Source organism: Haliotis rubra, unplaced genomic scaffold (assembly GCF_003918875.1).
Source record: "Haliotis rubra isolate DU_JTF1 unplaced genomic scaffold, ASM391887v1 Scf24, whole genome shotgun sequence".
NCBI classification, from domain to species: Eukaryota; Metazoa; Mollusca; class Gastropoda; order Lepetellida; family Haliotidae; genus Haliotis; species Haliotis rubra.
This window is the reverse complement of record NW_025766447.1, coordinates 556,203-583,509: the sequence shown is the minus strand read 5'-3', so window position 1 is coordinate 583,509 and position 27,307 is coordinate 556,203. Positions and strand designations below refer to the sequence as shown.

Sequence of the window (27,307 nt, the reverse complement as noted above, 5' to 3'; positions counted from 1 at the left end):
TGGGGCGTGATCCGCCATCTCCAAGAAGCATCCTGCTTCCCCAGACATCCCATCGTCGCATGCAGAAGACTAGAGGGTTTTCTACCACATCTCAACAAGCGAGACCGTTCCCCATCGCGGAGTTTGGGCCTGTTTGATGATCAGCCGGTCATCATACCAGATGTACATCAAAGATTGACCCGATGTCGGCTCGAATCAGCATGCAGCCTGATGTACCAAAGCAGATATCGATGATCCGTCCCATGAGGGTCCCATCATTACAACAACAGGCTCAGCGACATTTCATAGATCTTCACAGAAATCAACTATTCGTATAAATTGCTAATATATACAATCCCGGACTGACGATACGATTATCTACATGCGTGACCATTACGCATATCTGCAGACAATTCAATATCGAAATTGAACAGCAGCCTTGTTACAGCGAGTATAACTATTAATGCGTCAAAGTTTCTGAGAAGAAATATGTACAACAAGTTCAGCGTTAATTCTACAATTATGACGATACATTCATGTATACAGTCTACAAGCTCACAACTTGCAAGTTGTTTATACCCTTATATATAAGGAAAGTCGAATTATATTCAAAACTGAAATTACTTTCCGACGACAACCAGGAAAATAACCTACCCAGCATAAAATTACAGGCGAGATATTTGGCGGAGGTTTTCAGCGATTACCATTAACCCTCGAAACCGTGGTCACTTCGGATAACCGGGGAAGCTACGGTGAAGACCGGCGTTTATGCTAATATCAGCGGCGACAAGAATTTATTCAAGGTGGGTTTTTCCCGCTACACCGGTGACATCACAAGCGGGTATTATATGCAGAATCAAAATGCCTTGTTCTGATTGGACCGCGAGGGACAACGACCTACACAGAGGTGGATCTCAATTCACAGTTCAAGACTTACGTCTGAAGTGACAACTATATATCAGTGAAGGCGAGCAAGCCTCATTACAGTCCAGTTAACCTGAACATTCATGATTAGACTGCCTTTCTTCATAGTTAGAGACCTCCCCTGTCAAGTTAAGGCGAGGGATGGGCAGTCAGAAGCCGTTTTACATAAAGTTCAGCGAGGACAGACACACCTGGTTGTGCACCTACATCGTCAAGGACTTAGCAGCGGCGAATTACCTAGGCGAAGATACAAGTGGATCTAAATCCACAGCGTTTCAGACTACAGCTGAATTTCATCAGCGACTTAACACAACTAGATGGTTAGTAAACCTACTAAACTTCTGTTTGGAGAATAAAAAACGAAATTTCGCCCAACCTGGGGATATGAATATAGTGCTCCAACACCTCACAAGTGAGGTTTATGAACACGCCTGGATGACATACTTGGACCCCATGATAACGATGATTCTATCAAGTTGGCCAGCAAGAGCACTGTAAATTTATCTCCACCAAACCAAACAGGAGGAAAAATGCAACAGATTATTTCCTCTATCATCAACTTTACGAGAGTGAAGTCTCATGTACTATATCTCCATTTGGATCAGAACTGTCATACTCGTGCATATGCGGATGGACCTATTCCGACCCTCCATGAGCTTAATACTCATGATATTATAAGCTTAACTTCTACAATTGTTCTACACAAATGTGATTGAAATAATGGAGGTTATTTCTGGAAATCCGATATGGTGGTTGCAAACCATTATCTGAGAGATATCACCACCGAGGGCGTCTCAGGTATACACCAATTCGATCCCATGGTCCTCGCACAACAGCTGACAGTTCCTCGGAGAAGATAAGTCAATCTAACAGATTTTTACTTATCTTATAACAATACTAAATAGCTTCATGCTATGTATAATTTACTTAAGTTCCTTTTATCATCACAGTACTATGATTATTACATCATACAATATATAAGTTAACAACTCTACAGAGTTTGTTATTATATATATTTACCTTAAGTTATTCATATCTTAAGAGTAATACTATGGTTACATGATAAATGCATTAGCTAACAAACTCTACAGAGTTTTGGCTATTTTATACATAGCTTAAGTTAATTAAGCTAACAAACTCTAATGGGAGTTTTACTATTATATAGGTAACTTAAGCTAATTATACCTTAAGCATGGTACTATACTCATATTATTAAAATATATTGGCTAACAAACTCTAAGGAGTTTTGCTATTATATAGGTAGCTTAAGCTTATTCATATCTTAAGCTTAGTACTATGTTTATATCATATAAGTAGATTAGCTAACAAACTCTAAAGAGTTTTTTGCTATAAGTATCATCATATTTCTAAGCAATATGGTTATATTATAACATGTATTAGCTAACAAACTCTACAGAGTTTTAGCTATTATATATGTAACTTAAGCTTATTCATATCTTAAGCGCAGTACTATGTTTATATCATATAGGTATATTAGCTATCAAAACTCTAAAAGAGGGTTTTGCTATTATATATTTAGGCTTAAGTTTCATCATATTTTAAGCTTTATGGTTACATTATAACATGTATTAGCTAACAAACTCTACGGAGTTCTTGCTATTATATATGTAGCTTAAGTTTTCCTTCATAAGCTCAATACTAGGTTTATATCATAGCTAACAAACTCTAAAGGGTTGTTTTCGCTATTATACAATTAGCTTAAGTTTCATCATATCTTAAGCAGTATGTTTACATTATAAAGGTATTAGCCAACAAAACTTCGTGGAGTTTTGTTATTATATATATATAGCTTAAGTTTCATCATAACTTAAGCTCAGTACTATGTTTTTAACATAAAAGTATATTAGTTAATAAACTCTAAGGAGTTTATTTTGCTATATACTTTTAGCTTAAGTCTAATCTTATCTTAAGCTTAGTACTATGGTTACACTATAAACATATTAGCTAATAAACTCTACAGAGTTTTTGGCTATTATATATGTAGCTTAAGTTAATAATATCTTAAGCACAATACTATACTCATATTGTAAAATATATTAGCTAACAAACTCTACAGTTTTGCTATTATATATGTAGCTTAAGTTCATTATATCTTAAGCACACTACTATACTCATATTGTAAAATATATTAGCTAACAAACTCTCACGGAGTTTTGCTATTATATATGTGGCTTAAGTTAATTATATCTTAAGCACACTACTATACTCATATTGTAAAAATATATTAGCTAACAAAACCCTACAGAGTTTTGCTATATATATGTAGCTTAAGTTAATTATATCTTAAGCTCAGTACTATACTAATATTATAAATATATATTAGCTAACAAACTCTACAGAGTTTTGGCTATTATATATGTAGCTTAAGTTAATTATAGCTTAAGCACAGTACTATACTCATATTATAAAAATATATTAGCTAACAAACTCTACAGAGTTTGGCTATTATATATGTAGCTTAAGTTAATTATAGCTTAAGCTCAGTACTATACTCATATTATAAAATATATTAGCTAACAAACTCTACAGGTTTTGCTATTATATATGTAGCTAAAGCTTATTCATATCTTAAGCTCAGCATTATATCTATATCATATAAGTATATTAACTAACAAACTCTAAAGAGTTTGCTATTATATAATTAGCTTAAGTTTAATCATATCTTAAGCTTAGTACTATGTTATATCTTAAAAAGTATTTTAGCTAACAAACTCTAAAAGGAGTTTATACTAACTATATTAACAAGCTTAAGTCTATTAGTCTTAAGCATTGTATTAATGTTATATATACTTTATCATAATAAGTACATGATAATAACCTTTTATATGGCAGCTGATAAGTTAGCAGCAGGAATTCATCAGTTCAGTGCCTTTATGAAGTTCCCATAGGGTTATTACAATCATCACAGTTCAAATCACTAATTATTAAAAATCCAAAGTATTAGATATTCCCACCTCCGTTCATTAGGATGCTACAAGCAAAAGAGCATGAGTCAGGATAAGGAAAAATATGTAATTTTGGAGTAAAATTGATATTTTATACTTATCCTGACTCATGAGGTCAGCCCTCCCATCCTCCCAAATAACACTTTGGATTTCCTGTAAATTCAAATGTTGGGCTCAGTATATGAGGAGAGAGTGAGGCACATGGGTAGGAATTGGCCTCTTCCTTCAGCTTGTGAAAGGGAGGTAACTTCGTGGTGAATACTAATTAGTGATTTTAAAATTGAAGGGAGCTTCAATTAGGGAGATACAAGTGTTTTCCTTATTTTCCTGACAATTTCCTGCTGCAATCTTAAAGTGGATATGAAACTTAGGAAATGAGAATAAACATGATGTGACTAGATCAGCAATACATTAATTGTGTTCCATGGGGTTCCAGGTAAAATTAAAACATGCTTGTTGACATGTTACATGGTGTGTCCTTGCACCTGGCAGATGTACATGACTACTTAAAACATCTGTAACTGGTTTGTGTGTGGTCATTATTTGACTACCCGTGAAGGTCCGGGTTAGAATATTGATATTCAGTAACCCATGCTTGTCGTAAGAGGCGACTATCGGGATCGGGTGGTCAGGCTCGCTGACTTGGTTGACACATGTCATCGGTTCCCAATTGTGCAGATCGATGCTCATGCTGTTGATCACTGGATTGTCTGCTCCAGACTCGATTATTTACGGACCGCCGCCATATAGCTGGAATATTGCCAAGTGTGGCGTAAAACTAAACTCACTCACTCACTCATTATTTGACTGTTTACAGACCACTATTATGTAGATAGTGGGTATAGCTGTAATATTGGTGAGTGCAGCTTTAAACAACTAAATAGTAACAGTAGATGAAGTATTGGTGCTACTACTGGTCCAGCTAATGCACTGTAGGTCTGTTCTTTGTTTCATGACCTCTGGACACAACAGACCTGCTTGAAAAGGTAAGTTTAAAGCCACCAGAAAGACACAACAGTGGGTTTCTCTGCAGGTGCTTGTTAGATGTCTCACTGATGCACATTTGGTGCTATAGGTTTCACAAGGTCTTTCTCAGTGTGTGATTAATGCACTGCTTGTACTACTGGTTTCACTTCTAGTGCTGGCTTGATGGCCTTGTTGGAACTGTTTGATATGTCTCCTTCCCTTATGATTTGCACAGTGTGTAACTGATTCTAATGATGTTTTCAGTCGAGAGTGGCCGCCCAGGGACCTGGAGAGCGTAGTTTCCACATCTTCTACCAACTGCTGAGTGGAGCAGAACCAGCATTGCTTGGTAAACACATTCTCTTACATCACAGTGATAGCAACCTGGAGGCTTTCAGGCTGTTTTCCTTAGCTGTGTAAATTGTTTTATAAGTATGGTTGATGTTCATCTACATATGACCATGCATGTTGTCCTTTTCAGAGAGCTTGAAGTTGACAAGTGACCACAACAGCTATCAGTTTCTCAACAAAAGTGGATGTATTAACGTCCCTGCAATAAATGACAGTGAGAACTTCCATTCAATCAGGGTAGGTATCTCTCTTTACTCTTCAGGCTACTAAAGAGTAGTACCTCATGCTGTGTCTTAGGCTAGTCCCTCAGTAGCCCATGGTTGTGTTCACTGTCTATTTCCTGGAACCTAAAACTTGTGTCAGAAGTGTTGCTCACAGTACCTCTTGCTCTTGACGAGGTCTATCCTTGATACCTCTAGCTTGTGTCGAGGTCTATCCTCGGAACCTCGTGCTTGTGTCGAGGTCTATCCTCGTGCTTGTGTCGAGGTGTATCCTCAGAACCTCGTGCTTGTGTCGAGGTCTATCCTCGAAACCTCGTGCTTGTGTCAGAGGTCTCTCTCACAGTACCTTATGCTTTTGTTGAAGTCTATTCTTGGAGCCTCATGCTTTATTTAAGCTTATCCCCAGAGCCTCATGTTTTTATTGAGGTGTATCCCCAGAAACTCATGCTTTTGTCCAGGCCTACCCACAGTTACATGCTTGTGTCCAGAGTCCTCTTGCAAGCCATGATTGGCCTGTATTGTGCTGATTGTAGTGTTGAGCCCAGTGAGTTACCTCAAACAGTCTGCATAGTCAAGCTCATGGATACTTAATTGTAGTGAAAGAATGACCAGGAATGCCTCCAGTTTAACAAAAGTCACATAAACTTTTATACATGTCAGGATCATTACCACACTATATGTTCCTCTTGTTCTTGACAACAAAGTAGACTTTTCAAGGTTTACTTTGCTAGTATTACTACTGCTGCTTATTTTGTTGAGTTGTCACTTTGACTGTTAATGTTCACAGAATGGTATGGAGGTCATTGGCTTCCACCAGAAGGAAGTGATGGGTGTCTTGCAGTTGGTGGCAACGATCCTGAAACTGGGAAACATCACCTTCCACCACAAGGGCAACGATGATGGCACAGACGGATGTGACATCGGCAGCACCCAAGGTTTGTGAATGTTGGCTGGATGGGACTCTGCGTCCTGGACACAGTGACAGTGGAGGGCTGGACGTGACACATGTTCACAGCTGGACCTGACACTATGTCCTGGACGGACTTTAGACTGGTCAGAGTTGTAAACTAATCAGCCACCTATGTTACATTTTACCACTTTCTAAATGGCATAGTTTCTTCATAGCTTTCCACCATGGCAGCCATGACGTGTCAAGTTAGGACTGCCAGTGTGTCTAGAACTGATCCCTATTGTTAGCACTGAATGATAGGCCGTGTTTGTCAGCCCGCACCTGTGATTCAGCTGAGTTTAAGTGTGTTCATTACATGTTAAGCTGTCATGATTTGATATTCCTAACGTCTTTTCAAAGCAACATTAAAATCCCATCTCATGTTTAAGTCTGATTAATTTTTGGTTTTGGTGATTCGAATCATTTCTGAAACATGACATGTATATACAGGGGTGGAAATAACCCATTGCCCGACACTCCAGTTCAGTGATTTTTTCTGTCGGGCAAGCAAATTTGTATATCACGCTGTACCGGTGTCCAGTTGACTTTCCAATGTTAAAATTATGTTGTTTATTTAAAAAATCAACAAGAAAATCAGCCAGTTTAGTGGAAAAATTATCAGGGCAAGTGATTTTACACGTGCCACTGTACCGGAGTACACTAGCGATTCTAAAGTTATTTCCACCCCTGATATATGTCTGTCCCAGTGATAACACATATCCCATAGTAAAATGAATGTAATTCCTGTCCATTAACAGAGGTGTCTGAAGTGTGTGAACTGCTGGAGTGCTCTGCCCAGACCTTATCAGCAGCCTTGACTCAGCGTACAGTTGAAGTTCGTGGAGACAAAGTCAAAACTGACCTGAACTCAGGGGAGGTAATTATCATGCCAATTATATGACAACCACTAGTAAACAGGCTCTTCTGTTGCTGAAGGATCATCTTCAATTCATAGTGGGTCCTAACTTCATTGTCAAGAAACAGTTTATTTCTTCATTAATATGAACTGTTCAGTGTACCTAATTTTAACATATTTTTTTCTTTTTCAAAATTCTTTGATAATCCAGTTTTATGTAAAATACAGTGTTGATTGTAATGAGACATGTTTTTTTATTCAATTGTGAGTCCAGGTATTTCCAAACTTTCAAGCCTTTTGTCAGTCTGTATGTCTTTATTAAATTCAATTATTCATGCCAAACTGTCACAAGTTGGGTATTGTGACCCATGGTATATCATGGACAAAGTGACGTGAAATGTATCATATAATGAGATAATGGCACAGTGACAACTGTCTCTGGTTTTACTGTGTAGCATCTGACCAGGTTAGCATGGATGGTTGCTGATGTTGCCGTCCTGCGGTCTGTTTAATGTATTGCAGACTCGTGCTATTGCATAGGGGAAGACAAACTAAACTATCATGTTAGGTGGTAATCATATGATAATCAGAAGAGCCCTGCACTGTGCTAATGTCGTGCTTGTGTTGCAGGCGTTCTATGCCCGAGATGCCCTATGCAAGGCTCTGTACAGTAGGATGTTTTCCTGGCTCGTGCAGAGGATCAACGACAGTATCAAGGTGAGGTACCCACCAAGCAGTATGGCGTTTCATTGAGGTTTTAAGGATTTATATCTGTGTTGAATATACTATTGAAGGCCAAGGGAGGACATCCTATAGTAGCCCATACCAAACAGTGGAATTGAGGAAGTTGTCTTTGTCTTAATGTTGACCAATGCAAAGAAAAGTAATAGTGATGGTGCTCCTTCAACTGGCACTGCTTCTACTCTGTTTTACTGACTGATTGAATGTGTACAGGTGAAGAAGAAAGTGAAAACCAAGGTGATGGGAGTGCTGGATATTTACGGGTTCGAGGTGTTCCAGGTGAGATGATACTGTTAGATGAGATAGGTGGAAGGTTATGCTTGTAAGGTGTTCCACAGCAGACAATAGAATCTGTTAGAGAGCTGCTTGTGTGATGATATCTTCAGATTTCATGTTTTAGGCAAGAACAATTTTTTTTGCTGATGAAATAGTCAGTTATTTGAAAGTATTAAGAGATTGTTAACAAGTTCTTCTCGAATGTATTATTTATTTAGCATCCTACTATTGTGATAGCATCAAATATTCCTTACCAAGGCTTAGAGTCTTTCAACACATAAGGTTATGTCTGTCTGTTTGCAGCACAACAGCTTTGAGCAGTTTATCATCAACTACTGCAATGAGAAACTACAGCAGATCTTCATAGAGCTGACCCTCAAGGAGGAACAGGACGAGTACATCAAGGAGGTAGGGTTATCTCCCCCGTGTATGTGAAGCCTTCTGGTTTCAGCGCAAGGGGGTAGGAGATTGGAGTGGGTGGGGGACTAATATGACAATAGACGGGGAGGTGGGTTGGAATTTGGATGACATTCAACAGTATTTAGTTGTATCACAGATGTGGCCATGGGGGTAGGAGGGTGGTCAAGGCATTCACTTGCCATGCCGTAGCCCAGAGTCATTCCTCACATAGGTACACTGTATGGAGATCCATGAAGGTCTGGGTTAGAATTGGTCTCCAGTAACCCTTGCTTGTCGTAAGAGGTGACTAACGGGATCAGGTAGTCAGGCACGCTGATTTGGTTGACACAAACAACAATCAATCAGTGAAATCAAAAACTCTGTATGGAGCCTGGTTCTGGTGTACACCACTGTGGAGCCTGGTTCTGGTGTACACCACTGTGGAGCCTGGTTCTGGTGTACACCACTGTTATGTTGCTGGAAAATCACTGAAAGCTCCACAAAACCACTATGTGATAGTATGTCAGCCTGATGAGGTTATCCTAATGTGACCTGGGTTGTGGACATGTAACTCTGTTAAACCCATGAGCTAATGGCATGAGCAAGTGACGGTAAACACCGCTGTGAACAGTTGTCACGTTATATCAGGGTGTGTCAGCTCAAGTCAGGTGGAAAGTCTCAGTGTTTTATCACTTTTGTGAAACCCGACTATAGTACTGGACAGTCCAAGAATCAATCAGACTGAATCTGGGATCTGAAACCACAAACAAGAAATCTGGCTGTCTAAGGGACACAACTCTGTAGACCTCATTTCTGTGCCTTTCACGACATTCCATGTCTGACTCTGGGTCTGGGTCTGTGACTGAATCTGTGTCTGTGTGACCATCTTTAACTGTCCCATTCTTGTCTGTTGCAGGGTATTGAATGGATCCAAGTGGACTACTTCAACAACTCTGTCATCTGTGACCTTATTGAGAAGGTGGGTACATCAGTAAGGTATCCGACCCATCCATACTCATATTCCATACTCCACTCACCATCCCTGCAGACATTTCAACTGTTGGCAACATCATTTACCTGAAATGTATTTTATTGCGAAAATCAAATTTATCAGTGGAAGTGTCCTACTTTCAGGGTTTTCTCCTAACTCAGTGTCAACTGCAGCCAGTCCATGCCTCTTTTACCTGACAACCAAAATTCCATCCACTTTCCATCTCCCTTGCAACCAGAGCTCCAGATAAGGGCCGTATCGGTGTATGTACGGATAAAAAATATACACGATATGGTAGGAAATAATTTAGAAAATGTAGCAGATACGCACCACAGCAATGGTGTATGGTCTTAGAATAATTTACAGATGTATTATTTTTCCTTATCCTGACTCATGCTCTTTTGCTTGTCTTCTTCTTCTTGCGAACATAGTGGAACACTTGTATCTCCTTATTTGAAGCTCCCTTCAAAATAAAATCACTAATTGGTACTCACCACGAGTTGCTCCCCTTTGTTTCCCCTGGCGGGAAAGGTGTCGCCACCCTCTGGCCATGTGCTCCACTCTCTCCTTCTTCGCCCAGTGAGCAGGATGTGAGAGCGCCTCGTGTCTCCTTACACACCATATCCTTTGATAATCTCTTAGTTTTTACCTCTCATAGGTTTCTATAGAGGCATAGCTAGTATCCTTTACTATTTGTATTGATTAATTATCGTATTTCTACTGTTTATTCACGTGTATTGTGTATCGTGATTGTTCAGCTAGCTTTACGTTGATGAAAATCTACGCGATTTGTAGATTACGTTTTTCTGCCTCCGATCCACATGTAATATGCCCTAGTTGTTCTAATGCGTTTAATTCCGCGTTGCAGTTACTGCATTAATTTATCTCTATTCTGCATTTAATAAATATCATCTTTGCGTCTTAAGGCGTGCTGCAGATAGATCACGCAAACAAGGGCAAAACATGGCAGAGAGTCCAGATATTCCATCCAGTCAGCTGCTAGCGATCGACCCTCTCCGCCTGGTGTTCTGCTAGAGACCCCTTCGGTAGAGGAACGTGGGGCGCCAGTCCGTTACCTCGAAGAAACGACCGCCTCCCCAGACATCCCGTCATTGCAGACCAAGTCTAAGAGGGCCTCATCGTCGTCTCAACACAGATTGAGGACACCCAGGGCAGCGCAGACTTCCAAAGGAAATCTACGAAGACAGCAAGAACTTTCTCAGCCGAGATCGTTCCAGCAGCAGAATTGGGCCTCTCGATGATCAGCCGATAATCATCCCGAATTTCACGGCAGAAGAAGCGACCGGTGTCAGCGACTGTAGACTTCTGCAGAGATCACCATGCAGCCTGATGCCTCTACACCGACGTCAGACGTCATTGATGTGAACCCCATCGCAGAAAAAGACGTCACCGGCGACTTCGATCACAGATCATCCCAGAAGACATGATGCGGCAGATTATGAACATCATGGAGGACCACTACAAACTGCGCCAAGCGGGTCCGAGAGCCTTCGCGAAGGCTCCAACGTGACAGCACCCCAGAGGCACCCCCATCAACGTGAGCAGCCAAGACGATGTCACCTTCGGCGAAGGAAGTCCCGCGACCACCTTGACGAAGGACCTAGATGTACAGCCTTCGGCGAAGGCTTCGGCTACGGGAGAGGTCATCACCATCTTTGATTTCATCTCTAGATATGGACTCAGACCATCAGACATCACGGAGGCCTTCGAAGGTCATATCATCGATCCCCGGACCCGGACGCAAATGAAGCTTCACGAAGGCATTCGCGAAGGACATATGATTCCAGATCCTCATCATCTAGAAGAACATCGAGGGACTGCCGAAGAGCTTCGAAGCTATCAACATTCACCTCACAAGTCTCCGAGAAGATCATCCCATAGACGATCTCCACTTCGCTTCATCACCAGGTCGATCACCCGTCAGATCTCCACATAGAGCGGCGCCACAAGTCAACTAGATCGCCATACAAACCTCATCAGATATACAGACAGCTACCGCGCGGTCCCGAAGAGCATCTACATTTTGTTAATGATGATGGTTTTGAGGATGATGGAGGAATCATATTTTCTGATGCAGAGATACGGTATTGGATGGTCAATAACCTAGATCTCACATCACCATCTAAAAGTGGCAATACAGCGCAGACGTATTTGATGAAGGAAGATGATCCAGATGCAATCACTCTACCCCGATTGACCCGATTGCGGCAGTGCCACAGAATCTAGATGCAGCTTTCCAGAAAGCTACGAAAGTTCAAACACCACATCTGCCCAACTTTCAAGCCAAGAAGTTCTCCACGCGCCAACATGGACTCCTTCTACAAGGTCCAGGACATCGATGAGAACTATAAGATCATCAGCTTATGTAAAGAACAAGATTTACAAGATGGATGATCGCAGTTGGCTCATATAGAAACCATGGCGAGGCGTATGTTCTTTGGGTTAAATAGATCTAGGGCGATCAATGAGACTCTTATTACTAGATTCCGGGATTCCACGACGGAAGATGATAGAATGATTTATTCTGCCTTACTTATGCAAAAGAAAGATCAGCAGTTTTAACGGATCATCTTACATCTGTTTCAGCAGCACTGACCTTAGCTTCAAATCGTCAAGGCCTCCTAAGCCTCCTGTAATTGGGGAAGAGAACTTTACAGCCCACTTTATACAGCCCGTGGTCGACAACATCCATCTTTGACGGAGAAATCGACAAAGTAAGCCAAGGAAGTCTCTAAGGATTCCAGGGAAGTCCTTATGATTAGATCGATGGACACACTAGCCAGCGTCATTCGTCCAGACTTCACAAAAATACTCAGGCAGATCTAAGTTCACGGGCCTACAAAGAGCGCAAGAGACAGGAAGATAGCCAGCTCTAGAGGTAAAGATTCTTTTCAATTAAGCCCATATGGCAACTATAGAGGAGGATCAGGAAGAGGCAGGACACCCAGAGGTTCCCGCAATTATAGACGGCTGAAACACAGGTTCGAACGACTGGAGTCTTCCACCCCAGCCGTTCCAGTACAGCCAGCTCAAGTGGGTGGGCGCTCCAACTACACTGGAAAAACTGGGGAATATTGCAGAAGACCTCTACGTCTCCAACATTCTTCAACCGCATTTTGCATTATCCCTCTACAGGCCAAGCCTCCGCTGACAATCAAACCCCCAGGTTCGATTTACAAGCGCAACAACTACCAAAGATAAGAGGGCTGTTTCATCACTCCCTATCCAAACAGGCCATAGAAGTAATAGATCAAGCAAACGTCCGAACCAGGTTTCTACTCCCCAGTTTTCCTAGTTCCCAAGAAAAACTCCACGGAGAAATACAGACTCATCTACAACATGAGCTTTTTCAACAAGAACTATCTACGCAAAACCAATCGGGTTTCATGCATGATACATTTACCTCAGTTCGCCAGATGATTCGGTCCTATGGACTACATGGGCAGCATAGATCTACAGGATGCCTACCTGCACATCCCCATTCATCCCGATTCCAGGAAATACCTCGATTTACTCTAGAAGGGCTACATTACCAGTGGAAAGTACTCCCATTCGAATATCATCAGCCCCTGGCTATTCACGAGGATAACAAAACCGATTATCAAATTTCTACATCATTCAAGGGCCACGCAGTGCGTTTTACCTCGACGACGGGATACAAGTAGATCAAGATCCACTGCGTCTCAAACTACAGTTAAATTACATCATAAAGCTACTAACACAACTAGGTTGGTTAAGTAAACTTACATAAGTCGGACCTAGTACCATCGCAAGACCTGCAGTTCCTAGGTATTCGATTCATCACAAATCGCTAACCCGTATTATGGTACCAGAAGACCCGTTGGCTCAAGATACAGCAGACCATTCCACCAGCTCTACTCTCTCCGTTACCACTGCGACAATGGCAGAGCCTACTAGGTCTTCTCACATCAGCCCAAGACATGACTGTCACAGGCAGATTACAGTTACGTCCCCTACAGGTCCTCATCAACGCATACATCTCAGCGATGTACAACCATTCAGTCTACATCAAACATCTCAGACCATCTACTATGGTGGACCAAGAAATCGAATGTCTCTGCGAAGGGATTTGTTTAGCAGAGCAGGAATACAAAACCCATCTGTATGTAGATCAGCGTCCTCCAAGGTTGGGGAGCTCATCTCACCAACCACACGATATCAGGGTTATGGAATCAGCAAGAATGCAAACTCCATATAAACAGTCTAGAAATGAAAAGCTGTAATCAGCGCCATTCTACATTGGAGCACATTTCTACAAAATGCAGCCCTAATGATCCATACAGACAATTTGACAGTGGCGTTCTACATAAACAAGCAAGGCTCAACGAGATCGATGAACCTTTTGAACCTAAGCTTTCAACTGTTCGATTTAATACAAGATCTAAATCTACATGTCAGAGCAGTGCACATTCCCCGAGCCAGAAATATACTAGCAGACGGCTCTCTCGGCCTCATCTACCATCACCCACAGAGTGGATGATCAACAGGGAAATTTTTGCACAGATAATCAAGCAATTAGGAGCGCCGCTAATAGACCTATTCGCCACGCGATTCATCAATCAGCTACCCGACATTACGTGTCACCAGTCCCAGACCCCAAGCTTGGCAGCAACGGACTCTAAGTCTATCATGGGAAGGCCTCAATGCGACGCGCGTTTCGCGCGCCAGGAATAATACCTCAAGTATTACAGAAAATCAGACAAACACAGAGCCTACAACTCACTTTGGTCGCGCCCTACTGGCCCGGCCAGAACGTGGTTTCCCATACTAATTCAAGAAATCGGTCAACCAACACTGGAGCTACCCAAGCGTGCAAACCTGTTAATTCATCCTCACACCAAACAAGTGCACGGAAACCCAGCAATGTTCCAACTACACGTTATGGACTGTATACAAATGTGTTTTAAACAAGAGAGGATATTCTGCCAGGGCGGCAAAAGCAGTCACGCTTGCCTTCACGTTACTCAACTCGTGAATCTTGTACGACGACAAGTGGCACAGTTTCGAAAAATTATGCAACAAAGAAAGGGTTTACAGCAAGAGAGGCTTCACAACCTCAAGTGGCAGACTATTTGTGTTACCTAATGCCAAAACAAACATTTAAAAGGTTCAACGATATCAACATATCTTGCCGCTTAGTTCTGTAATCACCATGAGAACGGGTGTCAAATTGACAAGATCTCCAGAGTTACTGGCCTTACTACGAAGCTTTCCGATTGGAGGACCAAAGGAAGTTCCACGCCCCAGCTTGGGATCTGAATGTAGTGTTACAACACCTCGAAAGTGAGGTCTATGAACCTTTGGAATCGACAAACTTTGAATTTCTCTCACAGAAAACACTGTTTCTGCTATCGCTAGCCACAGCAGCAAGAATGTCTGAAATTCATGCTCTGGATTACGAGGATACAGTTTGATGACAATCATAACACAGCACTCCTCGATTAAGATGGGATTTCATCGCGAAAATCAACTGCCAGGTCAACCAGACAGATTATTCCACATCCCGGCGCTTATCTCTATTCTCGGATCACAAGATACACAAGACCTATCACTGTGTCCGTAAGAGCCAAAGTTTATTTAATGACGATCCAAAACAAAGGAGAAGATTTCTCAAACGCTTATTCATCCTTATCGCCAATGTTAGATCAAGCAGAAGTGTCACGGACCACAATATCTATTTGGATAAGGACTGTCATTCTCCCGTGCCTACAAGGCAGCAGGCTTGGACCCACCAACAGCATCAAATCCACATGAGATCAGGGCACTGGCCTCTACCTCTCACCCTACGGGTAACTGTTCCTTGAACACGATTATGGAAGGATGCTATTGGAAATCTAACATGGTATTTACTAATCACTACCTGAGAGACATCACTACAGAAGATGTCTCTGGCATTCACCATTTCGGACCACTGGTCCTCGCCAGCAACTGACAGTCCCTCGTGAGGCGTTAAAATATTATCCTCACAAGATTAATATGTATTTTATACATACTCATCTAGCTTATAACTCACGGAGTTTTAGGGCTATGTATATATGTTCAGCTTAAGTATTCAACCTTAAGCATATACTTTGGTATAGTCAAGTTCAGTGCCTCTATCAGAGTCACCTATATATATATATATAAATTTATATGTATTGTTCAATATATTCATAATGTAATTCCCCTTTAATGGCTTTATATAACCTATGGTTTTCTTTATACAGGAAACATCCTAAATCTAAGCCTTCATGAAGTTCCCCGTGAGGGATATTACAGTATATCTATACAAAATCACTAATTATAAATCCAAAGTATTCTGTTACCCACCTCCGTTCACAGAGGATGCTACAAGCAAAGAGCATGAGTCAGGATAAGGAAAAATATGTAATTTTTAGAGTAAAATTGATATTTTATACTTATCCTGACTCATGAGGTTAGCCCTCCCATCCTCCCCACATAACACTTTGGATTTCCTGTAAATTCAAGTGTTGGGCTCAAACTAAATCAGGAGAGAGTGGAGCACATGGCCAGAGGGTGGCGACACCTTTCCGCCAGGGGAAACAAAGGGGAGCAACTTCGTGGTGAGTACCAATTAGTGATTTTATTTTTGAAGGAGCTTCAAATAAGGAGATTCTAAAAATTACATTATTTGAAAAAGTATTGTTTTATTGTTTATTGACCTGTTTACATAAGAGTAGCAATGTTGTGGTGCATATATGAAACGAAACACACGATAACTGATACTCCATTAATTTCCATTCAGTACTCTAAATGTACTCTTAAGGTTTTCCAGTACTCCTATAATGAACAAATAAAGAGTACATACTCCTGATGTTGAAAAAATATCTGGAGCCCTGTGCAACTGTGCTATCCATTTTTCAACACCTCTTCAGCAACTGCCGTCACTCTGTCACTGTCCTCTTCCGTGCCTAAACATGTCCACCTGTGTGCATTACAGAACAACATCGGCATCCTCGCCCTCCTGGATGAGGAATGTCTGCGACCAGGAACTGTGTCTGACAAGACTTTCCTGCAGAAGCTAGACTCTCGCTGCTCAGAACACCCCCACTATGAGAGTCGCAACTGCAAGAAGACCCAGTCAGACAAGTCTCTGCCCCATGACGCCCTTCAGACTGAAGCACTACGCTGGGAATGTAGGTTATCCCTTAATCATCTTAATCATCAGATTACTAGAATCAGGAATTATTTACCCTGAGGGGTGTTGCACCTTCCATGTTCAGATGTGTCAGTCTTTACCACAGCACACATCAACAATGGTTAGGCCCCAGCACCCCATTTTATTGTCCTAAGAGGCAACTCACTGGATCTGTTGGTAAGCAGCCTGGAGCATTGCTGATCACGTGTCACTAATAGGAGTCACTGGGTTTTGTCTGGTGCTGAGTTGAATTCCCCTTCATCATATCATCTTCTAGATGCCACTTAAAGAAAACATAGTTGAATACTTACACAGACCAATGTGTGATGAAGCTATGACTACTGGCAACTGTGGCCCCACCATGATGGTCATTACCACCATGCTTTAACACTTATAAAACAGCCAGTGCAACTAGTGAGATTTGTCACCTTTTCATCCTGATCTTGCATTTGTATAATTGAGGAGAAAAACATTTGAATATAACATTAGCATAAAGCAGTACTAACTCTCATCTGTGTAGGTTCTGTACAAAGTTGAAGGCTTCATCGACAAGAACAATGACCTGCTGTTCCGGGACCTGTCCCAGTCCATGTACTCCTGCTCCAACATGCTCCTGAAGACTCTCTTCCCTGAAGGTCAGTTCCCTGATGTCGCCACAGACAGGATCACTCGAGTACTGTCAGAGGTTGCTGAAACATTCTATCATCAACTGTTAGCAGAAACCCAGTGAGAGCCTTGCAGCCAGGAGATAACTCTCTTGAGACACTAGATGTGGAAAGGATATCCTGTTCTGATGTACTAAATATATATTAAGGACATTAAGGACCCTGACTGAATCAGATGGTCCTTACCTTCTTTCATGTAGTAAATATTTAACAATGCAGAATACTTTGCTATTGAGTCAATTATTTGCAATTACACAACTGAAACTATTTTGATATGATAAATGCCAGTTTGAATGTTTAGGAAAAGGGTACTTGCTAGTAAATGACAGTGACCAGAGAACCGGTCTGTTGCATGTGTTGCCTGTTCCAGGAAACCCTGCCCAGAAGTCCCTAAAGCGACCAGCCACTGCAGGATCACAGTTCAAGGTAGATAACTCTGCAATGTATTGTCAGCAAACTCATCTTCTTGAATAGCTAGATACATTTCTAAAGCAGTAATGTATCCAATTCATAAGGCTGACTGGTTTCTCCACCAGCCTGTCACACATGACTTCCTCCAGAGATAGACCTTCCTGGAGTGTTGTGTACAAGAGCCCTCCCTACATGTCAGTGCTGAATCTGTTGTAGATATCTGTGACGGAGCTGATGAAGAACCTGCTGTCCAAAAACCCTAACTACATCCGCTGTGTGAAGGTACGACTCATTCTGCCACACCACATTACCTCAGTGTTCCTGACATTTGTAACATGTGTCCTGCGCATCCATGAACGATTAGCATAGTGTGATGGTTTAAGGTCATTAAAAACCTGTACATTTTATAGATTTTTTGTAAGATATTTCCTTGTATGATTTCCAGCCGAATGATGACAAGAAGGCCGGGGCTTTTGATCTCTCCATCGTGAGGCACCAGGTTCGATATCTCGGGTAGGTCCACACAGTCAATACTGCCTTGCCTACACATGAAAACCCAGGTTAGAACTGGTCTCCAGTAGCCCATGCTTGTGATAAGAGGCGACTAACAGGATCGGGTGGTCAGGCTCGCTGACTTGGGTGACACTTGTCATCATCGTATCCCGATTGCATAGAATGTTGCTGATACTGGTGATTGTCTGGTCTTGATTATTTACAGACCACTGCCATATAGCTGGAATATTGCTGAGTGCGGTGGAAAACTAAATTCACTCACTCACTCACTCACTCACTCACTCACTCACTCACTCACTCACTCACTCACTCACTCACTCACTCTCCTCATTCACACTCTCCTCCTCCTCACTCACTCCTCCTCCTGCTCACTCTCCGCTCACTCACTCACACACTCACTCTGGGTGAGCTGGGCATATTTTTCTTGGAAGTGGGCACACCATCTTTTTTCATGTATGCCTCTGTAAGTGCAGAAATGTTGAAAAGTCAATTGTTATAAATACGCCAGCAATAAACGAATGGTTATTTAATCAGTAAAACAACCCTATATGATACACAGTCAGTGGCAGCATTCGTCTCACTGCAACACCAATCCCACCCATTCCGCTGCCAGTCAGGAAACGGTAGTCTGATAGTGAGCATTGCCTGTATAGGACAATACCTGATGGGCTAGCTGATCACACGGCAATCACAGTCGCTTGTAGTTTGTTTATGGCAATATTTGTACTGGGTATTCAATGTAAAACAGTATATTAATACAAACTAAAAAATCTGCCAGCATTTCACTTCAGTAAATTTTATAGCTAAACCTCCACAGATATGACTGCAGCCATGTTGATCTGTGTTGTGCAGGTTGATGGAGAATGTGAGAGTAAGACGTGCAGGGTACGCCTTTCGCCAAAACTACGATGCATTCCTGTACCGCTACAAGATGCTGGCCCCCGAGACATGGCCGCACTGGGAGGGGCTGAACAGCAAGGGGGTGGAGACCATCCTGCAGGCACAGAGGATCCAGTCCGAGGAATACGCCATCGGCAAGACCAAGATATTCATCAGGAACCCAAAAACTGTGAGTGACTGATTGCTTCATTGTGTGTAATTATCAAGCAGTGGTTGAAACTAAGAACACAAGTGATCAGCTTGTAAAGCTATTTGAGTTCTGAAAATTGATGGTAATAATTTTGACTGTCAATTAAGTTTAACAAGATGGCACTTGGTCTTCTGACTTGAGTTTACAAAAACTAAGAACAGATTTCCGATCTGAAAATGATAAAACTGTAATGTCCTGACACTTATAGAATTAACTCCTATATGTTTGGTAATGTTGAAGTATTGGTTTTTGGGTCATGATACATTAGTGTCCACTGCCTCCTTAGTGAAGCAGGAGATGAACTCTGTTGTAGAATAAAATTCATTAACGAAGACAAGTAAGGTTGTTGACAGTGCATGATTGTGTTCAGCTGTTCGACATGGAGGAGCAGCGCCGGAAGCGGATGCACTACCTGGCGACTCTGATACAGAAGCTATGGAAGGGCTGGCGGCAGAAGATGCTGTACAGACGAATGAAGCGCAGTCAGATCGTCCTGTCTGCCAACTGGAGGGCATTCTGGGTATGTATACAGCTATATCTACCCACAGGATACACCCCCATGCTGTTATCCTTTCTCCATATCCCCTGACCTGTAGGATGTGAACTCGTTATTTGTGTGCCCTGTTTGTTATGTGACCCGGTTGTTTGTGTGACCTGTTTGGTTGTGTGACCTGGTTGGCTGTGTGACCTGGGTGTCTGTGTGACCTGGGTGTCTGTGTGACCTAGGTGTTTGTGTGTGCTGGACCTGGGTGTCTGTGTGTGTGACTGGCTGGTGTGTCTGTGTGACCTGGGTGTCTGTGTGACCTGGGTGTCTGTGTGACCTGGGTGGGTGTCTGTGTGACCTGGTTGGCTGTGTGACCTGGGTGGCTGTGTGACCTGGGTGGCTGTGTGACCTGGGTGGCTGTGTGACCTGGGTGGTTGTGTGCCCAGGTTGGTTGTGTGACCTGTGACCTGGGCTGTGTGGTTGTGTGACCTGGTTGGTTGTGTGACCTGGGTGTCTGTGTGACCTGGTTAGCTGTGTGACCTGGGTGTCTGTGTGACCTGGGTGTCTGTGTGACCTGGGTGTCTGTGTGACCTGGTTGGTTGTGTGACCTGGGTGTCTGTGTGACCTGGGTGTCTGTGTGACCTGGTTGGTGACCTGGTTGGTTGTGTGACCTGGTTGGTTGTGTGACCTGGGTGGCTGTGTGACCTGGGTGGCTGTGTGACCTGGGTGGCTGGGGGACCTGGTTAATTTAGTCACTAGTTCGTGATTGTCCAGAGTGGTGTATTTGTTGTAAACCATCATGAGGCTTCAATATTTCTGATTTGGCAAAATGTTGTAAAATATGCTTGGAAATGTGTAGGATTACCTGAGTTCTGTATTCTGTATTCAGGCCAAGAAGTGCTACAGGAGGAAGAAGAGAGGTGCATTGATCATCCAGTGCTACTCCCGGGGATGGAAGGTGAGTCTGGAACTGTTCCCTGAATATCTGAATATCACAGACTGACATTATGAACATTACATTGATATACATTTATATAACGCTAATATCCAGTCTTGAGAAGACTGCTCAAGAGCGCTGCTGAACTCTGTATGCAATGCTGAACAAATGAGTTTTTAATCTGGATTTGAAAGTACTGAATGTCTCTACTGATCGAAGGGAGAGGGGTAATTTGTTTCACAAAGCTGGGCCGGCAACCTGAAAAGATCTTTCACCAAATGTCTTGGTCCGGCTGACTACAGTCTGGCACATGTGTTGTTGTGATGACCTCAGATGGCGTGTTGGTTGATATTCTTGCACAAGGTCTGAGAGATAAACTGGTGCCGTGTTGTGCAAGGCTTTGAACATCAGTACCAATATTTTGTAATGGATACGCTGTCGGATGGGTAACCAGTGCAATGTGATCAGGTACATGCTGACTGAAAAAATGAATAAGTACATGTTACTGACAATGTGTAACATGGTACATGATAACAGACAATATTTACAATATCAAACACTGTACATGCTTGCAGACAATATCAAACACTGTACATGCTGACAGACAATATCAAACACTGTACATGCTTGCAGACAATATCAAACACTGTACATGCTTGCAGACAATATCAAACACTACATGCTGACAGACAATATCAAACACTGTGCATGCTGACAGACAATATCAAACACTGTACATGCTTGCAGACAATGTGAAACACTGTACATGCTTGCAGACAATGTGAAACACTGTACCTGCTTGCAGACAATGTGAAACACTGTACCTGCTTGCAGACAATATCAAACACTGTACATGCTTGCAGACAATGTTATACACTGTACATGCTGGCAGACAATATCAAACACTGTACATGTTTGCAGACAATGTGAAACACTGTATCTGCTTACAGACAATGTTAAACACTGTATCTGCTTACAGACAATGTGAAACACTGTATCTGCTTGCAGACAATGTGAAACACTGTACATGCTTGCAGACAATGTGAAACACTGTATCTGCTTACAGACAATGTGAAACACTGTATCTGCTTGCAGACAATGTGAAACACTGTATCTGCTTACAGACAATGTGAAACACTGTATCTGCTGGCAGACAATGTGAAACACTGTACATGCTGGCAGACAATATCAAACACTGTACATGTTTGCAGACAATGTGAAACACTGTATCTGCTTGCAGACAATGTGAAACACTGTACATGCTGGCAGACAATATCAAACACTGTACATGTTTGCAGACAATGTGAAACACTGTATCTGCTTGCAGACAATGTGAAACACTGTATCTGCTTACAGACAATGTGAAACACTGTATCTGCTTGCAGACAATGTTAAACACTGTACATGCTGACAGACAATATCAAACACTGTACATGCTGGCAGACAATATCAAACACTGTACATGTTTGCAGACAATGTTAAACACTGTACATGCTGACAGACAATGTTAAACACTGTACCTGCTTGCAGACAATATCAAACACTGTACATGTTTGCAGACAATGTTATACACTGTACATGCTGACAGACAATATCAAACACTGTACATGTTTGCAGACAATGTGAAACACTGTATCTGCTTGCAGACAATGTGAAACACTGTATCTGCTTACAGACAATGTTAAACACTGTACATGCTGGCAGACAATATGGAACATGGTACCTTCTGGCACTCGGTATGTAACATGTTACTAGCATCAGACTGACAGGTCTTCGACTCTATTTTTCTTGAATGAAAGCAAGCTTATTGTGTTTCCTCCCTTATGAGCTAGGGGTTGCTGGGTAATTGTTCTCTCTTCACTGGATGAGGAAAGGGGCTTAATGTTTTCTCCTCCTGTCAAGGGGTGAACTTGATGAAGTCCCTTGTAACTCTTTTGTCTCCATATTCTTGCTTCCAGGCCCGAAGATTATTGCGGAAGCTCAAACATGAGCGCCGACGCTTGTTAGCGTCAATCGTCATCCAAAAGACTTACAAAGGCTGGCAGGTGTGATTCACTGTTGTCAAGCATGCGTTTTGTTCCTACTTAACAACCTCATCTTCATCAGTTGTAACCTGTCATCGCCTCATGTCAAACTTTGTGTTTTGTCTGGAGCACTGGTTTATATCTAACAACCATAATAGGTTAATTGTAAGAGTGAGCCCATAATATTGACCAGAATATTTCTCAAACAGATGTTATGTGTTGCGACATCAGACATTTTTATATGAAGCACTATACGTCTGGAAAGGTAGTAATTGATAGTACATGGTAGATGTGATATCCATCTCTATACAGTAGTGCTGGGACATTGATAGTACATGGTAGATGTGATATCAGTCTGTGTACACTAGCACTGGGACATTGATAGTACATGGTAGATGTGATATCCGTCTGTATACACTACCACTGGGACATTGATAGTACATGGTAGATGTGATATCCATCTCTATACACTAGCGCTGGGACATTGATAGTACATGGTAGATGTGATATCAGTCTGTATACACTAGAGCTGGGACATTGATAGTACATGGTAGATGTGAGATCCATCTGTATACACTAGCACTGGGACATTGATAGCACATGGTAGATGTGATATCCATCTGTATACACTAGCGCTGGGACATTGATAGTACATGGTAGATGTGATATCCATCTGTATACACTAGCGCTGGGACATTGATAGTACATGGTAGATGTGATATCCATCTGTATACACTAGCACTGGGACATTGATAGTACATGGTAGATGTGATATCCATCTGTATACACTAGCGCTGGGACATTGATAGTACATGGTAGATGTGATATCCATCTCTATACACTACCACTGGGACATTGATAGTACATGGTAGATGTGATATCCATCTGTGTACACTAGCGCTGGGACATTGATAGTACATGGCAGATGTGATATCCAACTGTATACACTAGCTCTGGGACATTGATAGTACATGGTAGATGTGATATCCGGCTGTATACACTAGCACTGGGACATTGATAGTACATGGTAGATGTGATATCCGGCTGTATACACTACCACTGGGACATTAATAGTACATGGTAGATGTGATATCCATCTGTATACACTACTGGGACATTAATAGTACATGGTATTCACTGTATACACACGCTGGTAGTAGCGCTGGTAGTATTCACTGTCTCAAGAACATGTGATGATGTTTTACTGTCTCACAATTAACCTATTATGGTGTAGACATAGTGAAATGTTACAGTTTTATTTGCACGTAGAATCATCCTTTGTGCTCTTTATTTTACAGGCCCGACGGTTATTGGCGAAACTCAAACATGAACGAAAATGTTTGTTGTCATCAATTGTGATCCAAAAGACATTTAGAGGATGGCAGGTGTGAAACACGGCATGCAATTGGCTAGTTGACTAGTTCATTGTAGAGGGAATGCACTGTTGATCATGATAACATAGCGCTAGTTGACTAGTTCATTGTAGAGGGAATGCTACATGTTCATATTAACACAGCACTGGCTAGTTTACTAGTTTAATGTAGTGGGAATGCACCCTGTTCATGGTACCACAGCACTAACTAGGTGATTAGTTCATTGTTCAGTAAATACAACTTAGTGAATGTCATGTCAGCACTAACTAACTGACTTGTTCATTGTGGAGGTAATGTAACATGGTAACGCTGCATGCATTCCAGCAGATAGTGCTTATAACGTTTACTCTGCTATCTAACTCACATCAGATCCTTCAGTTATTTAACTAATTAAATTGTAATTGATATGGTACATTGCTCTGTAGTATGTAACACCCACTTCCAGTGAGTCAGGGGCTTTATGAGACTAGTGTAGTCATCGTCATTACACCAACATTTACCATGTCCAGGTGATAACAGACTTATCTGTGACATGCTAATTGTTTGTCTGTTCTCTAAGCTGAATGTGTACAGGAGATATTTGTAGAGTATTCTAACTGATCTTCCTCATGTATCACTCTACAGTGGGCGTATAGAATGTTGGTGTTCAGAGGTTGTTTGCTGGCAAATGCATGTTGTTTTCTGTCTGGAGATATAAACTTGTATCATAGGTTACACTGGTTTCATAAATGCAAACATCTCTGATAATGACTGATGTCTTGTCCTGTATATTCTGGGGAGGTGGGTGTTAATGCACTGTCCATTGTCAATATTCTTGTCATAATAAGTTTTTATCTGATTTCAATATGAAGTAAAGTTATTTCAGATGACTATTTTATAGGGATCTGTTATTTGTGTATTATGAATCATACTGAACAAGGGACTTAATGGGTCTCTTGAGTATCACATGGCACAATGCATACCACCTATGTTGTGTTTAGAAGCTACTGCAGCTCACCTATGATGTGAATCGTCTTGTAATGTGAATCGTTTAATGTGAATCGTCATGTAATGTGAATCATTGTGCATGCAGATGTTTGGCAAGGGGCATGTCCTGTGTTCTGTGTTTGAATTATGTTTGTTTTGGCGGCTTCTCTATTTAACATCAAGGATATCCTGGTCGCAGTTATGTTTAATGTCAAAGATTTCGATGTTGCAGCTTCCCTGTTTAGTGTCAGAGATTTCCAAGTTGCTGAAGTTCATCAGAACATATAAAACAGTTTTTCAGATACTGTCTCTGTGTATTTTCAATATCTGATCACTTGACTCAACATACTGTTTCTGAAATAGTTTACTTCTGAAAGCATACTTGCATATATTTATATATCTTTCCTTTGTCTCTCTTCAGATTGGTAAGTGGTTTGTTATGTGTTACTGATTGTTATGCCATGTGATGCCATGTGATGTCATGTAATATGTTCCATTGATGTACTGATGCTTTGCACTGATGTATGTATGTGTTGTGACATCTAATGTGTCCTGATTCGTCCATATGTGAGCATTTTATGCGCTGCTACAGAATGATGGCGAATATTAAACAGTCTGTGTATTCCCATCTATTGTTACCATGGAGATGAGTGTTATACCATATGTTATCTGCAGGCTCGAAACTGCTAGCTAAACTGAAGCATGAGAAGCGGGTCCTATGGGCAGTCACGGTGATACACAAGTTCTTCCTTGGCTGGAAGATCAGAAAGGAATACAGTGCAAAGTTCAGGAGAATTGCTGGACCAAAGATCACAAGATTCTTCAAAATAGCATTGGTATGATGCCAAATTTGGATATTGTATATGAGCAGAGTATAAATTCCAGATTCTATACCCATATAGAATATATTGTATATTCATGTCTCAGTGTGCAGGTAGTATCGTATTGACAACGGCCACAAACTGGGACCCCAAAGTGAGAGAAATTCATGCTTATGCCGTGCTTGTCTATGACCCTACAAGGTCTTTAGTTGGTTGGTTGGTTGTTTAACACCGCACTCAGCAATATTCCAGCTGTATGGCGGATGTCTCTAAATAATCGTGTCTGGACAATGCAATCCAGTGACCAACATCATGGGCATCATTCTATGCAACGGGGATACAATGACATGTCAACCAAGTCAGTGAGCCTGACCACCCGATCCCGTTTGTCGCCTCTTACGACAAGCATGGGTTACTTAAGATCAATTTGAACCCAGAATTTAACGGGCAAGATGGCCTTTGACTTGACTGAGCTTGGCCTTGTGTATCCAGGATGTGTGGAACAGTGTCTATGCTTTCAGCCTCCGCTCCCTCTGGCCATGACTTCATTATTTACAGGCGTAGGTGAAAAGCTTGAATATTGTTAAGTAAGGAACTTTCATTTCACTCATCCACTCCCAGATACTGTTGACCAAGGTATGTTGCCTCACTGATAAATATTATTATTTTTCCTTATCCTGACTCATGCTCTTTTGCTTGTCTTCTTCTTCTTGCGAACACAGTGGAACACTTGTATCTCCCAATTGAAGCTCCCTTCAATGTAAAATCACTAATTAGTACTCACCAAGAGTTGCCTCCCTCCTAGCCATTTGCGCGGGAACGGGGGCACCACCTCTTCCCACATGTATCACTCTCTCCTTCTTCGCCCAGTGAGCAGGATGTGAGAGCGCCTGTGTCTCCCTACACATTATATCCTTTGTTTATTCTTAGTTATTTACCTCTCATAGACTTCTATAGAGGTGTAGCTAGTATCCTTCAACATAATGCATTGATATTTATTCGTGTTTCTACTGTTTTATTCACGGGACTCCGTGTTTGTTCAGTAGATTGCGTTGATGAAAATCTGCACTATTTGTAAATTACGTTTTTCTGCTGCTGACCCGCATTTGATATGCCCTAGTTGTACTACGCCATGCTCTACTGTTTCACGTTGCAATTATTGTACTAATTTATCCAATTCTGCCTTTGATAAATATTTATTTTGCGTCTTGAGACGCGCAGCAG

General features: G+C 41.7%; 1 protein-coding gene across 1 annotated transcript in view; it reads left to right on the top strand.

Moving 5' to 3' along the window:
• Positions 1-26,098, top strand: part of LOC124278580 (unconventional myosin-Ib-like) — a 94,685-nt gene extending 68,587 nt beyond the window's left edge. Inside the window, 21 exon segments of the mRNA XM_046714326.1 lie at positions 4,842-4,855; positions 5,100-5,184; positions 5,317-5,423; positions 6,195-6,342; positions 7,115-7,233; positions 7,843-7,929; positions 8,167-8,232; positions 8,533-8,637; positions 9,545-9,607; positions 16,602-16,757; positions 16,759-16,797; positions 17,320-17,434; positions 17,835-17,890; positions 18,092-18,157; positions 18,321-18,388; positions 19,241-19,457; positions 19,849-19,998; positions 20,852-20,920; positions 22,858-22,944; positions 24,222-24,308; positions 25,938-26,098. Coding sequence (XP_046570282.1) covers positions 4,842-4,855; positions 5,100-5,184; positions 5,317-5,423; positions 6,195-6,342; positions 7,115-7,233; positions 7,843-7,929; positions 8,167-8,232; positions 8,533-8,637; positions 9,545-9,607; positions 16,602-16,757; positions 16,759-16,797; positions 17,320-17,434; positions 17,835-17,890; positions 18,092-18,157; positions 18,321-18,388; positions 19,241-19,457; positions 19,849-19,998; positions 20,852-20,920; positions 22,858-22,944; positions 24,222-24,308; positions 25,938-25,952 — 1,919 coding nt within the window. The 3' untranslated portion in view covers positions 25,953-26,098.
• The last annotated feature ends 1,209 nt before the right edge of the window (positions 26,099-27,307 follow it).